The sequence below is a fragment of the Pan troglodytes genome, chromosome 18 (assembly GCF_028858775.2).
Source record: "Pan troglodytes isolate AG18354 chromosome 18, NHGRI_mPanTro3-v2.0_pri, whole genome shotgun sequence".
Taxonomy (NCBI): domain Eukaryota; kingdom Metazoa; phylum Chordata; class Mammalia; order Primates; family Hominidae; genus Pan; species Pan troglodytes.
In genome coordinates, this window is record NC_072416.2 from 45631559 (window position 1) to 45647788 (window position 16230).

Here is a 16230-nt window from a genome sequence, read left to right on the forward strand (position 1 = left end):
CTTCCAGATGACCCTCTTGAAAAGCTATACCTTTGACTAAAAGGGAATCAGAAATAGTTCACTCCTCACAAAGAGTAGTAGATAACATTATCCAGAACCTCAAAGTATTTCTACAAATATGTACAGTGTCTGTCTTTCATTCAAAATTATCAGGCATGCCACGAGTGATCAAACAACAGAGAGCCACCTACATTGGTTCAGATATTAGAGTTATCAGACATAGACGTCAGAATAACTACAATCAATATGCTTAACTGGCCATCAGAGAAATGCAAATCAAAACCACAAAGAGATACCATCTCACACCAGTTAAAATGGCGATCATTAAAAAGTCAGGAAACAACAGGTGCTGGAGAGAATGTGGAGAAATAGGAACACTTTTACACTGTTGGTGGGACTGTAAACTAGTTCAACCATTGTGGAAGTCGGTGTGGCGATTCCTCAGGGATCTAGAACTAGAAATACCATTTGACCCAGCCATCCCATTACTGGGTATATACCCAAAGGATTATAAATCATGCTGCTATAAAGACACATGCATACGTATGTTTATTGAGGCATCATTCACAATAGCAAAGACTTGGAACCAACCCAAATGTCCAACAATGATAGACTGGATTAAGAGAATGTGGCACATATACACCATGGAATACTATGTAGCCATAAAAAAGGATGAGTTCATGTCCTTTGTAGGGACATGGATGAAGCTGGAAACCATCATTCTCAGCAAACTATCTCAAGGATGGAAAACCAAACACCACATGTTCTCACTCATAGGTGCGAATTGAACAATGAGAACACTTGGACACAGGATGGGGAACATCACACACCAGGGCCTGTCGTGTGGTGGGGGGAGGGGGGAGGGATAGCATTAGGAGATATACCTAATGCTAAATGACAAGTTAATGGGTGCAGCACACCAACATGGCACATGTATACATATGTAACAAACCTGCACGTTGTGCACATGTACCCCAAAAACTTAAAATATAATAAAATAAATAAATAAAAGAAAAAAAATTAGATAACAAGTTGGAGAATTTTATTAGAAACTTTGATAGTACATTTAAAAAGAATCAAATAGAAATTCTAAATGAAAAATTCAGTCACCAAAATTGAGAAGTCAGTGAAACAATGTAGTACTTATTCACTATAATTGATGGCAGAGGATAGGTAAACTCAGAAAAACACCCCAATATACACACAGGAACTTAAAATAATATGTAATCAAGGAAACAATGAATTAATGGTGGATGTATAGATTATTTAATATATACTTTGGGAAAAATTAAGGCAGTTAGAGTATCACCTCACATCGTACACCAAAATACATTTCAGGTGGATTAAATGACTTAATTTTAAAAGATGTTTATTTTAAGAAGAAATCAAAATACTTTCAAGCTTTTACTTTGGGCATATCATAAGCTATCAGTTTTAGCCTCTGATGTTGACAAATTCTTAGTTTTGTGATGACTTTGAGTTGAAAATAATTTTACTTTAAAGTTTAATATTCTGCCATGTTGTGGAGAGTTTTCATTTTATTTGAAGAGTCATAGACAAATTACAAAGACAGTGCAAAGTGTGGTGATTTTCTCTCAAGTCAAATTGAAGGTTTCTCCTTTTCTTTTTGTTTTATTTTAATGTCAAGCACAGCATAGAGTTTTAAAGTTAGAATGATATCCTTTTTAATCCTGCGTCATCTGAAATTGGGAAACTTTTTGCTTATATATCCTTATACACAAAGCTCAAGTTGGTCAAGACCTTAAGATATTTCATCTAATCTTCTCATTTTACAAACAGAACTAGAGCTCTTTGTAGGACAGTAACTGTCTGTAGTCCTAAGACTAGTTACTGCAGAAGGGAATAGAATTCATGGTTTCCCATTCCTTGTTCACTACTTTTTATACTCAAGCACCTGAACTTTCATCACTTTCTTTTCAGCAGCAGAGTTTAATGTCTACTTCACTACCTATCTCATTTTCCCATTTTTAGTTGTGTTTCAGAAATTATAGGAGAAAGAGGTCAGTAGTTTTGTCATGATTCAAAGAGTTTTACCTTTTTTTTTTTTTTAATTGAGGCTGAGTCTCACTCTGTCACCCAGGCTGGAGTGCAGTGGCGCGATCTTGGCTCACTGTAACCTCCACCTCCCAGGTTCAAGCGATTCTCCTGCCTCAGCCTACCGAGGCAGCTGGGACTACAGGCATGTGCCACAACGCCAGGGTAATTTTTTGTATTTTTAGTAGAGATGGGGTTTCACCGTGTTAGCCAGCATGGTCTCGATCTCCTGACCTCATGATCCACCCGCCTCAGCCTCGGCAAGTGCGGGGATTGCAGGCGTGAGCCACCGCGCCTGGCCAAGTTTTACATTTTTTAAAAAATGTAAATGGAAGTTCACCATTTGTGTTTTTACTTTTTCCTTCTTTTATTTAAATTAAAAATATTTATCAAAAGCAAAATGTAAGTACATAACTGTTCTAGACTTACAGTCATCGGTAACCCAAAATGTCAACAATATTTTTGAAGATCTTCTGAATTTAAATATGTACTTTGCCATCTCTAAAAATTGTGGTAAAACATACATAACATAAAATTTGCCATGTTAATCATTTTTAAGTGTCCAGTTTAATGGTGTTAACTACATTCACTTTGTTGTGCAAACAATCTCTAGAACTGTTTTCATCTTGCAAAACTCAAACTCTATGCTCATAAACAACAGTTCCTCATTCCCCCCACACTCCAGCCTCCATTTTTTTTTTTACTAATATAATAAATGAAAATGGCATCTATATGCTCCTCTTGGGTTTTATTTCAGATCCTTTCAAATTTTCTTATCCCCTGATCCACAGTTTCATTCATTACTAGGATCCCAGCCTTCTCTCCCAGCCCCATTACCCAGGACATCTCTCCTTGCAGTTTGTTGCTAGCCATGCTTTCCATGCCCCAAATATGCTTGGTTTCCAAATCTCTAAATGTAATTGGAGTTTTTTCCCCTCATGCTATGATGGTATTTTAGAGTTGCCTTTTTCTTTTTTTGTTTCTATGTCATACTTTAATTTTACAGCTTAGGTGAATGTTTCCTCTTTAGTGAAGCCTTGGGGACTGGAATTAATTTCTCCTTTCATTGTCCTTCTATGACATTTTGCTTGAATGTTTGCTATGGCTCTTCTTTCATTTTATGTTTAGCTAGTTTCTTCTGCCTGCCTCGCTCTGTGGTTTGTAATCTTTTTCAGCTCAAGGTTCACTCATCTCTGCATCCCCAGAGTATTCTCCTCACTACTGTTATCTGTGGGAAATATTTAAATATTGGCTCATTGATTCAACAAATATTTATTGTGCTCCAACTGTAGGCACTAGGGATGTAGTGGTGAATATGATACACAAGGTTTTTGACCATATGGGATTTAAATTCTAAAGGGAGAGCCCAACAGAAAACAAAGGTAGGTTGGGAGAGTGATGGGACGGAATGCAATCTTAGGTAGGATGGTCTGTTGGAAAGGACCCCGTGGGATATAATTGAGTGTTTTAAATATTATATTGCATTTGACACATACAGTATTATTTAATTACCATCAGAAATAGAATACTAATGCCTAGCAAATTTGTTGTTAAGTATGCTTTTTCCGATACTAATATAGGAGCTTCTACAACCAACTGAATTTTTTTTAATCAAAAGCCCTATAGATTATTAATGGAATTTAGCATTTGTCTATTAACTCAGAATAAACATTTATTTTATGGGCTGAATTAGAATATAAGGGTGAGTAGGCTAATAAAATGGAAATTATTAAATAGAATTTTTTTCTGTTTCAGCATTAGCTATCAGCTTTAAGAATTAAGTAATTCTTGACTCTCTCTTTCTCTCATACCCTGTGTTACAATTTATTATTAAATCCTGTTGTCTCTATCCTCAGATTGTATCCAGAATCTAACCACTTCCCATCACCTTCAGTGCTATTATCATGGTCCAAGCTACCATTGTCCCTCACCTAGGTTTCCAGTCATCTCCTAAATTCCAACTAATAAGACAGTCTGTTCATGCTCTACCTGGTCATAAGCAGATTAGGTCATATATCATAAGCCTCCAATGACTTCCTCTCTCACACAAAGTGGAAACCAGAGTTCTTCAAATGGTCTATGTGCTCTCCATGATCTGGACCTGCATCTCTGATTTAATCTCCTACCAGCTGCCCCATCTATTCTGTTTCAACCACACTTTCCTCCTCACTGCTCTCAAAGACACTAAGCATGCTCCTGCCTCAGGACCTTTGCACTTGCCACTCCCAGCCCTGTACACTCTTCCTTCAGATCCATATCATTGACTATAGTCCTTTCTTCAGTTTCTGATTGCATGTTACTTTATTAGAGAAATCCTTTCTGATCAGCTATATGAAATGGCTAACAACCCTCATCCTACTCCCCTGCCCTGGTACTCCCCATCCCCTAACTTTCTTATTTATACTTTGCACTTATCACCATCTGACATAATAAATACATATATGTAGCATTAATATATATTATAATAATTATTGTATACACAGAGAGGGTCATATGTGTTTTAGTCAATGATGGACCACATATACAATGGAGGTCTCATAAGATTTTAATACTGTATTTTTACTGTACCTTTTCTATCTTTAGATACACAAATATCATCGTATTACAGTTGCCTACAGTATTCAGTACATGTTTGTAGCCTAAGAGCAATAGGCTGTGCCATATAGCTTAGTGCTTAGTAGGCTATGCCACCTACGTTTGTGTAAGTACACTCTATGGGTGTTCACACAACAACGAGATTGCCTAATGATGCGTTTCTCAGAATGTATCTTGGTCATTAAGCAATGCATGACAGTGTGTGTGTGTGTGTGTGTGTGTGTGTGTGTGTGTGTGTAGCTTTTTTATTGTCTATCCCCTACACATACCTATAAGAACAGTTTCAAGAAGGCAAGAATGTTATGTATTTTGTTCATGCTGTATCCTCAATACCTAACATAGTACCTGGTAGGCCTTCAATAAATATTTGTCTAACAAATCATTTAACTAAAGAGCAAGATGTATACATGCTAGCGTACATATTAGGAAATATCATTCAATGAACCTGCCTAGGCACAGACCCTGCTCTTAGGGAACTTACTGTTCAAGAGTGACCTGACTATAGCCAGGCTAGTAAAAATGTGTAGATCAAATGCATATTCGGCCTTTCTCACTCAAACTCAAGGAAGCTTTATTATGATTGCTATTAATACATCCATCCTACCATCTGTAAATGGGCATTTGTTGATCTACTTTGTTTATGAGTTTCCACTAGAGGAGAAGGCACTACTACTCTGGGTAGTTAGCCAACAAAAGCAACATTCCCTGTGTCCTGTTTCTTCACATTTGAGATGAACAGTGAGAAAATAGAGAAAATAATATATGTTATAAATATTTTATAAATATGTAATAAATATTGCCTTATTTTTAAGTAATAATTTATGGCTTGCTTTTTATGAGTACATTTCTCAATTTTCTCTGACAATTCATCAGATAATTAGAAGTGACACATAATGCTAAAAATCATTGTAGGTTTATCATTCATTTATACTGTTCATACTGTTCACCATGAACCACTGACAAACACAAACAGTGTTTAAGGTCATTTAGTTTGTTCAACCTATAATCAGAAACTAATGGAAAATAAAATGGCCAAATATGGGTAGCCATATGCCAGAATGCAGAGAAACAGTAGCCTGGATAACCAATACCTTCATGTTCCTGAAAAAAATGGAGACTTGTCGGTATCCTATCATTGGATGGCCCAGAAATACATTACAGTAGCAGAATCCACAGTGCAGTTTCACATCTTTTCCCAAAGCAATTTTAGTATTTTATGTTTTTCCTAATTTGAATATTTTATTTTATTTTATTTTATTTTATTTATTTATTTATTTATTTATTTGTTTTTTGAGACGGAGTCTCACTCTATTGCCAGGCCAGAGTACAGTGGTGCAATCTTGGCTCACTGCAGCCTCCACCTTCTAGGTTCAAGTGATTCTTCTGCCTCAGCCTCCCGAGTAGCTGGGACTACAGGCACATGCCACCACGCCCAGCTAATTTTTGTATTTTTAGTAGAGATGGGGTTTCACCAGGACAGCCAAGATAGTCTTGATCTCTTGACCTCATGATCCACCCGCCTTGACACCCCAAAGTGCTGGGATTACAGGCATGAGCCACTGCACCCCGTCAGAAATGTTATTTTTTTAAACATTTTAATGGTTACTGAATTATTTTAATTCCAGATTAAAAGTAAATGCCTGAAATTCTAAGAACAGAGAGTCCATCTCATGTTGACCTATTTATAATGACTCATAAACTTGTAACGATGTGTATATTCTATTTTAGGGGTTTTTTGTGTGTAGAAACCTGTGTGATTTTAGAATGTTCATTTAAGAATTGCTTCAGAATTGTATATATTTTTAAGCAATTTTTTGAAGTATTACTTAATTACAGAAAGGTATGCACACAGGCCATTAGAGTATGGCTTGATGTATCTAAGAGTTTCTAATCTTTTTCGATCACGTTTCAGACACTAATATCTGGAGCTGTAGTAGAACAACTTGATTTCCTACGAATCAGTGACACAGAAGAGTAAGTCCCTTTGGGTTATTTCATTTTTGGGTTTTTTGAAATTACATTAGAAAAGCAGAAAATATGAAACCTTTTCTTTTAATTTTTAGGCTTCCAGAATTTAAGAGTTTTGAGGAACTAGAACCTCCCAAACATTCAAAAGTCAAACGGCAAAGCAGCACCCCTAGTGCTCCTGAACTGGGACAGCAGCCGGATGTCAACATTAGTGAATGGAAGGACAAACCCACCCACGAAATTCTTCAAAAACTGAATGTGAGACAGATGCACTTCCCACATGGCCCTAAGTGAGGTTGCTGGAGCAGAAGCTCCCAGAATCAGACCATATGTCTTTTTGTCCTGTCAGTGAAGGTAGCAATTAATCTGGAGGTGGATGACTTGTCTACTCCCAGGGCAATCATGAGAAGTTGTTCTCTTGGTCTGACATCTGCATGGATATCTTTAAAAATGCTTAAGAAGTGCAGGTGAATATGTTTGTCTTGGATATGCAAGTATGGTATGAGCCATTAAAGAAGTCAATGATAGTTGCCTTTGGGTTCTCCAGATTTCCCTTTCAGTGCCCTCTTTCTCCCTTTCTGCCCCCATCTTGTCCCCTGCCCCAGTGTTTAGGTCTAATGCTTGCTTTAGGTCAGTCCTGTCACTGAGTAAAGCAATCCTTTCACTGTGTTTATAGCACAGTGCCCTAATATGTAATAAACACTCTAAACAAGTCCCCTCCTATCATCCATCTCTTCACAACAGTTTGCTAGCAACATGGTCTCCCATTTACCAATAAGAAGAATCAAGAAGGGAGTGGTTAAATGACCTGGCCAAGTCTCTCAGAGAGTGGCAAAATCAATATTAATGCTTGTAGATAAAATATTTTCTGTTCATTATTTATCTTGTTTTCTGGCAAATTTAATTATTAAATTCTACCACCCCAGGAAGCCAGCTTGTCACTTGTCTACCCTCTATCTCTAAGATATCTAAGATAAATATGAATCATTGTATAATGTCATCTTATGCTTGATATTATATCAATGACATTTTATCTTTCCTCAGTTACATAGTAAAGTGTTTCTTCTCTGCATCATGTGGTTTTGTGATTAGTTACCCTCTGTGGTAACTGCTGTACCCATTTCATTCCAGTTCCTCACCGTGATTTATATTTTCAGGATTGCAGTTGTCTGGCTAGCCAAGCCATCCTGCTGGGTATACTGCTCAAAAGAGAAGGCCCCAACTTCATCACAAAGGAAGGTAAGCATGCATGTCTAGGAGAACATTTTAAGAGGACCTCTCTAGCCTTGAACATATATCAAATATGCATAAGCTATCCACTAAAATGTTACAAGTTATTTCCCCTTTCATTAAACCTTCTTTTTCACTTTTGAATGGAAAATGTTCATTCATACCCCCTAGAGTGGAGGAGACTGATGTATGAACCCCTAACTGGCTTTCATGCAGTGATGCTTGATTGTTTCTCTGTCTGAAAAGTATTGGAGCTTGGATTGTGCCTGTGACTGTTAACCTCTGATGAATTCCATAGTGTTTATTGACAGTTTCTGTTTCCAGTTTTATCTTCTCTAATTTTTCAAGAATAACATTGAATTGTTATGTCCATAAAAATTAGCTCTCTCATGGTCTGCAGCAGCCATTTGAAATGGAACATGGCATTTAATAGAATTGTGCTCTGAAGATGGTTAATAAAAATAAATCATTTGTAATCATGTCTATGTCCACTCTGCATTAAGGATGAAAACCAGTTATCCCCCAGATTCACACTTGCATGTGGAGTCACCACTGTAAGGAATCTTTAAGTTCTCCACCATGGTCCGCTTCTGACATTTTATAATACAGAATAATACAGAATACAGTTCAAGTACTTAATGTCTAGCTTTTCAAAAATGTTTGGCTTATTTGAAAATACTCTGTTAAGAGGTGTGTGTTGATATGGTTAGAACTGAAAAACAGCAGTGGAATTAATAATACATATAGTTCTGGTAATTAACTGAGCATAGTTATTTATTCAAATGAGATCTACTTAGTTTTTGCCTTATTATAGCTAAGAGATAACCTTCTTCAGTATTATAGATGTGAATTGAATAGTTTTCAATTTCTTAGCTTGTTAAAGGCAGAGGAACTTTTAGCAAATTTCAAACAGAATCTTGCATGTTTCTAATTAGTCTTAAAACTATAAGTATAAGCAGAATCTCAGTTATATTTAGGACATTCATTGAAATTTGCACTTTATCTAAAACAGTAGGATTTTTAAAAATCAAACATTTCATTAGAAACCTAGAATTCAGAATGGCTGTTTTTTTAATTTAAAAGTTTTAGTGCTTTTAAATAAAAGAAAATTTATATAAAATAGTTTATAATGAAAATGCTAAGGGAATGATTTTTTAAACCATTTTTATAAATTTGAGAATAATATTCATTAAATGTTTTAAATCTATAAAACCTTATGTGAAACTTTGAAAATCATATGCATCTACAGAATCTGAATATAATTTTATGCAATTTGTTAAAAGGCTGTAAAAAGTTTAGAGTAAAATGTTAAAGATCTTGTTTTTTATCTTTGTTTTCTTTTTGGCTCTCTTTCCTGTCACATTGTGATTTTACGGGCAAAATCAGTGGCCAAATAATGAAACCCATTGGTGTCTTTTGAGCAGTAGCATATGTTGGAATGATCATAGCCCCATGTACATAACAAGGCCTCAGTAAAGTTTTATTGAACAAATAAATGAAAACTCATATATATTAGAGTCTACAGTATTTGTTCAATTGCTAATTATTTTACTATATTCTCTTTTCTTCTTTTCTGCAGTAAATTAAAATAGCATTTGTATTTGTTAAAAGTTTAGATTGCATATTAGGAAAACAGTTGAATTTCGAGAAATAAAATACCAATATTACATACTCAGACTAAATAGTATCAAGTGCTGGGGATAGTCACACTCTATATATTTGAGTTACATATTTAAATATGTCAGTTCAGAACATTAATGGATCGATGTATCAACTCTAGTGAAGCACAGTGAAAATGAGTACTTTTAAGAGGAATAAATGTTGTGCATTTAATTAAAAGCTTTGTTCAACAAAGACTCTATTATCCAATGTCTAGGTACCGTTTCTGATCACATTGAGAGAGTCTATAGAAGAGCTGGCAGCCAAAAACTTTGGTTTGTATTAGTGTCCTTGTTGTTATGTTTTATTTTTGTGTTGTTACATTCGATAGCCTAAAGAAAATGGACCAATATTAAAGATAATTATTCATCCTAATTTTTACTTTTAACCTCCAAGGTTACAGCACTTTCTAAGAATGTGCCTATGTAGCATGTCTCTCCCCCCACTGCCTCCACCAAAATTCTGAGAACAAAGACACTGTAGGGATTGAACCTGAAGAGTATTCGCTGGAATGGTATGCTAAGGTTTCTTTCCTGCTGTACACCTCCTCTGCCCCAACAAGGTGCTTTAAGTTCTGTTTTTTAATTTAGGAAACCTGTTCTGCTATTATAGAAGGCCATGAAAAGAGACCAGTGATTTATCTAATCATAAGCAAAAATAATATACTTAGAAGGCTATTGTCTTGTCACTTAAGTTGAATGAATCCCAGTGATTGTAGTTGCTTCACGAAAAATAACCAATTTGTTCTACAGAGGTAGTCTGTTCCCAGAGATTGAAAAAAAAAACAAGTAGGAAAGTTTAAATAAATAAAATTGTTTAAATTCACAATGGAGGGCCAATTCACATGGCCCTCTGCATTTTGATGTAATTCTAACAGTTTTACTAGCAGAATCTAACAAATTTTGAAAGTCAGAGTGTATGTATAGATATATATACACATGCACACTTTTTTTAATGATACGTCATCCACTTAAAAAAAAAAAGTCTCAAGAATGTCATAAGAAACTCCCTTAACCTCAATGAGCCTCAGGTTTCTAATCCCTAAAATAAGGGGATTAAACGAAACAATCTCTTAGAATATTTCAATTCTATTTTTATAATAAATATGCCGTTCCTCCTCAGAAGAAATAATGTAATAATCCTATAGTTAAATCTTTCAAATTTTCACTGTAAATTCTCAGTACAGTAAGACATCAAGCCAATAAGTGATAGTTCTGGTAAACTTTCTTAGCCAGTAAGTTTCAAGTGTGGTCTGTAGTCTTATTTTTGATTAAGCACATCTGTTCTTGCTTTATGTATTACACTTTATGCATTTCAGATAAATCATTAACTAGCAAACATTTAGAATGCTGACTGTTATGTTTGGAAGAACTCCTGGAAGTTTTATTTACTGTATTTTCCCTTTTATGGCTTTCCACTGACACACCCAGGTTGGCGGTGCGCTACGGGGCTGCATTTACCCAGAAATTTTCTTCCTCTATAGCCCCACACATTACTACTTTTCTGGTACATGGGAAACAGGTAACATGCACAGAATTTGAAAACCCAAGCTGCTTGAAATGTGTGGGCTTATTTGCACTCTGAAGGTTAAATATGTCTTTTGGTCTTATAGTGTGTGGGTGAAAGCTTCTCTAGAAGTCGGAAGTGTTTGTTTCACTAACTTTATTAGTTATTGACTTAATTTTCTTTTAGTCATCTATGTTAAAATTAAGGAATATAAATGCTTTTTATAAGTCAGCTTCTGTGGATATCCTGAAATACATGAAGATTACAGCCAGTTTCAAACCTACATTTTTATTTCTCTATCTAAAAGTTCCACGTGAATTTTTACTTTTGAGGGAAAAAAATTGTCTTATGTATTGCATGTGCTGTACTTTAAAAAAAAATCTGTTCTCCCTAGGTTCTAAGACTTTTTCAGTAATATAAAAATAGCAGTGTGAATTCCTTCCCCCAACATTATGGCTTTATCAGTAAAAAGAAATACTGGTATTTCATTGTAGCACTTTCTAAAATTCAGTACTAAGTGAATCCTCTAATCCAGAGATTTGGTTATCTAGGCACCAAAAGAAACATGATTTAAAGGGGTTATAGAAATAGGTCACATGTACTAGTGACAGATTTAGTAATGAACTTGTTAATGCAAAATCAGAATACCCTCTTAATCCCTCCTATACACCCTCCCTCCCTAATCAAAATAATAATTAGGTTTTCTTTTTTTGCTTTTTATATCAATAGTGTCATCAATAATATTTTTGTCACAGCTTGGTGGCAGGGATGAGGTGGAGGGATCCCTCCCTAATTCTGAATGGTCCTGCAGTCTGGGAAATTTCAGCTGTTAGGTTCAATGTCCTGGGCAGTGTTTCCTCCAAATGATGATGTGAGGATTCCACTGTGTATATTTTAAAGACTACCCAATCAGGGCCCCATGCATTCCTCATCTTTTAGATTTGTGAACATCTGGCCTGCTCTCTTCTTTGCCCCCAGGTCGGTTGTACGCCGTGCAGCAAGTCTTTTAAGTAAAGTAGTGGACAGCCTGGCCCCATCCATTACTAATGTTTTAGTGCAGGGCAAACAGGTAAGTATTTGCTTTTCAGACACTTATTTGGTCCCAGTTGCAAAGATTTCTGGCTAGGACCCTTAATTTTAAGTCTGGCAAACCTCAATGTCATAGGCCTCTTACAATCAGATTTATAAGGGCTCAGGCACTTTCTATCAAAGTCTCCTTCCCCAAGCAAAATCTAGTCGGAAAGTTATTAAATGGGCCTTCCCCTTTCCTGCTGCACCTTAGAGCTATAATCTTCAACTCCTGTGTTGAGATCAATGCAGATGCTAATGTAGAAAATGGACCAATAACTACTGAAGTACTCCAGACAGGTTTCGGATAGGCAGAGCAGAGGTAGGTGAACAGCGAAGGGCGCATCTTCCCTTCTGCTCCACATGAGATCTCCCCACTTAGAAAGCATGGTGTTCATGCCCAGCCAGGGTCTTTGCGTGCCAGTGCTGCTCCCCAGATCCCCTGCCCCAGGCCATCTCTAACCCCAGCTCCTCCCCATTCACCAGGGCCAACTCTGTCACCTCCTCCTCACGGAGCCATCTCCAGTTAGCAGTGGTCTCTCTCTCTGGATTCTCACAATAGGTCTGTGACAATTCCCACAATCTGCCCTGGGTCCCAGTTCATTTGAATGTGTGTCTCTTACCTCATGGTAAGCTGTGAACCCCCAGGGGTCAGAGTCTGGGTCTTGTCCAGTACACGTCCCAGTGTGCCCAGCATGGGGCCTTGCTTGGAAAAAGCACTTGGTGAATGTTGGTTGAATTGAGCCTTGCATGTGGGGTGTGGCTGCTCATTTTCTGTTTTGTTTTCTATAAGCTCTAATTTACCTGGCTGAATCATCCTTTGATTAGAATGAAAACCTGTCCACTTACTCTCTGTCTCTTCTCTGGGAATATATGTGCTTTATTGTGTTTTCCTGAGAGTTAATCTGGGGATATAATAATCTTTAGTAATATGAAGTATTTTAACGCTCTTCAGTGGAATCAACCCATTGGTCATATTTCAGGGCTCTTAATTCATTAAGATTAAAATTATTCATCCTTACATTTAGCTTTTGAAATGTTAGAATAATAAGCTATTTATTGTTTCCTGTAATATTTAATAATTAAAAATAATTGTACTAATAAAAGATAAAAGATTCCTGCTGGGCATGGTGGCTCACACCTGTAATCCAAACACTTTGGGGGCCAAGGTGGGAGGATCACTTGAGGCCAGGAATTCGAGACCAGCCTGAGCACATAGCAAGACCCTATCTCTGCAAAAAAAAGAAAAAAAAAATAGCTGGGCCTGGTGGCACATGCCTTTGGTTTCAGTGCCTTGGGAAGCTGAGGTAGGAGGATTGCTTGAGCCCAAGAGTTTGAGGCTGTAGTGAGCTGTGATCATACACTCCAGCCTGGGCAACACAGCAATACCCTGTCATTTAAAGAAATTAAAAAGAAAAAATATAAAACTCCTAAGAAAAAGTTAAATCACTTCATATATGTTATTTTCTCCAAATTATTGAGAGGTAGAATTTTTATCCCTGTTTGTTGGCTAAAACAGACCAAAATACAGGAAGTAACTTATCTAGTGCCTTTTCTCACCAGAATTCTCACCTCCAGCCAGAGTCTTGTGTTTTTACCCTGAACCAAGCCACCTCTGAAAGAAAGTTAAACAGGCTTTGAGAAGATATTTTTCCTTGGATTTTAGATCCTTGTAGCATTTCTGAAAAGAGAGTTAACTCTGCATATGAACATTCAGAAGCTTTTGGAGACCTTCAAGGTCATCAGCACCTGACACTGGGAGAAAGGGTGGGTTAGGGTTGGTTCTGTCCAATCTACACAATATCTAAAGGGGGCTTGCAGCCTGTGGTCCTGAGATCCTGCTCCTACATCCTGGAAGCCTCAGAGCCTGCCCTAAGGTTGTGCCTGGACCATTGCTCATCCCACTAGCGTGTCTCCCAGGGTAACAGTCACTTACAGAGCTGGGCAAGACTCGGAGGCCAGTAGCTCAGCTTCATTACCAGAGGCATGGAGTCCATTCTCTGACCGCATCTTACCTCTTTACAAAAAAGAAATGAGAATGGAGCATTCAGAATTTTTACTCGTGCGTTATTCAAATGCCACCCTAAGCACTGAAGTAATATTGTTTCTACCAAGCACATTCGGATCACCTCAAACTCTGTGGAATGAAATCATGGCTTAGTCATCATTGCTTCTAGAGGCAATGATGTGCCTTCTGTTTGTTTTCTTTACACACTGACATTTTAATAAAAGTATTCACACGCAGACTAACTGGTTCATGCCACTTGTGATATAATAAACCAGCAGTTCACAGTTTTCACTCCATTACAAAATTGAGGCAATAGACTCCATGTTCTGCTCTCTCCCCTCATCTCTGTGGCCTTTGATATGCTATTCTTTTTTCTTGCCTTTTATAATTGTACACTGTACATGGAAAAGAGATGGAAAGGGGTATTCAGGGAGAAGGGCGGCCTGCAGAGTCCCCTGGGAGAAGAATGCCAGGTATAGAGGAGAGAGAGAGACCAGCTTATTCCCCTTGCCAGCTTCAGCAGCATTCTGCCTGGAGTTTTTTTGGCCATTTCACTCTATGCTGTCTCCTGTCCCAGGCTGTGGGCAGCCTGTTCCTTCCCCTCCACAGGTGAGAGATCTGTCACCACATATTTTAACCTTCACCAGGCACCTTGCATTATGCCCAGAAAAATGAGGGCTACACAGGAACTGGGTGGCCTCACACCTGCCTTTGAAAGGTTATAGTGTTGCTGAGGCAAAAGAATCTGCCTGAGAAACTATGAAAGAATCAAAAAGTTTCTCTCTCAAATACCAAATTGTGTAGACTGCAGTAAAGTGAAACTCTTCAACCTGTTCTGGTTTCTCTGGGGAGTTTTAGTACTAAAGTCATTCAGAATAATTTTAACTTAATAGTTATTTATATTCCTTCCCTGCTTTTATCCACTCACCTCCACTCCCCTAACTGGAACCCTCACCTGCCCTTATATTTTAGACTAGACTGTGAACCATCATGAATTCCAGTGGGAGTCACGCTTTGAAAGCCATTTTAATAAATACCAGGAACAGTTATTCTACCTAATTCCCTAGCTTATATAGAGTAATTTCAGCCTGCCAGTCATTCTGAGCCTTGATTTTTTTTAATTTTTATCTTTTAGTAGCTAGGAGAATTTTACAATAAAATTCTGCTACTCGTAGGTAACTCTGGGTGCCTTTGGGCATGAAGAAGAAGTTATATCTAATCCTTTGTCTCCAAGAGTGATTCAAAACATCATCTATTATAAGTGTAACACCCATGATGAGAGGGAAGCGGTCATTCAGCAAGAACTGGTCATCCATATTGGCTGGATCATCTCCAATAACCCTGAGTTATTCAGTGGCATGCTGAAAATAAGAATCGGGTGAGTGAAGTCCTTTGCATTTGCATAAAGAGAATTGTTCAAGTTGTCCTCTAACAGACCCGGCCTCTCCAAGTGAAGCAATGTTCCTGGTGTCTGGTGAGTATTCAGCAAAGAGCACCTGTCCTCTAAGCCATGCAGGCAATATCTGGGGGTATGAAAAATAAATGCCACTAGCCTGAAAGAATCCTTAATGTTTATTTCACACCCGAGTTAGACATAGTGAAGTAACTCCTTTGTCTGGTAAAATCAAACCCCAGAAATTTCAACAACTGTGTCGTGTAAAACGCTAAGCACAGTACTTGCAAAAATTCCTAGAAATAAAATGGATAGGCCTTAAGAGAAGAATGATTTTCAGTAAAACTGTCAGGAGGACACATCCAGATAAAAATTTGGTCCTTTTAAGAATATTCTATACCCATTTTCTACCAAAATCTATTTATTGATTTTTAATATTGTTGTTCTTGGAGAAGAAATCAAAATAAGGCTCTGATGATCCTGAATATTTGTAATCAAGAATTTTATGAGGCAGCATGGTGTAGGAAAAATTAACCAGGCTCTGGAATTCAGCAGAACTGAGTTCAAGTTCCAACTGCCATTGTTGTCTCAGTAACCTTGGATAAATGACTGAACCTCTCTAGCCTCACTTTAATACCAGTTTCTTTGTTTTATATGAAAATGAAATGAGATATGTTTTAAAAGTCTATGACAAGCTAAGGAAGTATAAATGTTTCTTTTTGTACAAGTATCATGTGAGTATGTCCTG

General features: G+C 37.2%; 1 protein-coding gene across 15 annotated transcripts in view; it reads left to right on the plus strand.

Annotated features, from left to right (window-relative positions):
* PHKB (phosphorylase kinase regulatory subunit beta) overlaps positions 1–16230 on the plus strand; it is a 240879-nt gene that overhangs the window by 194375 nt on the left and 30274 nt on the right. For 14 of the 15 annotated variants that reach the window (XM_063797099.1, XM_009430740.5, XM_063797100.1 and 11 more), the window contains 6 exons: positions 6563–6624; positions 6714–6876; positions 7776–7857; positions 9725–9782; positions 11992–12082; positions 15265–15467. In XM_063797099.1, the coding sequence (XP_063653169.1) occupies positions 6563–6624; positions 6714–6876; positions 7776–7857; positions 9725–9782; positions 11992–12082; positions 15265–15467 (659 nt within the window). Of the gene's footprint in view, positions 1–6562; positions 6625–6713; positions 6877–7775; positions 7858–9724; positions 9783–10937; positions 11029–11991; positions 12083–15264; positions 15468–16230 lie in introns of all 15 variants that reach the window. The other variant, XM_001162360.7, reaches the window with a different exon arrangement.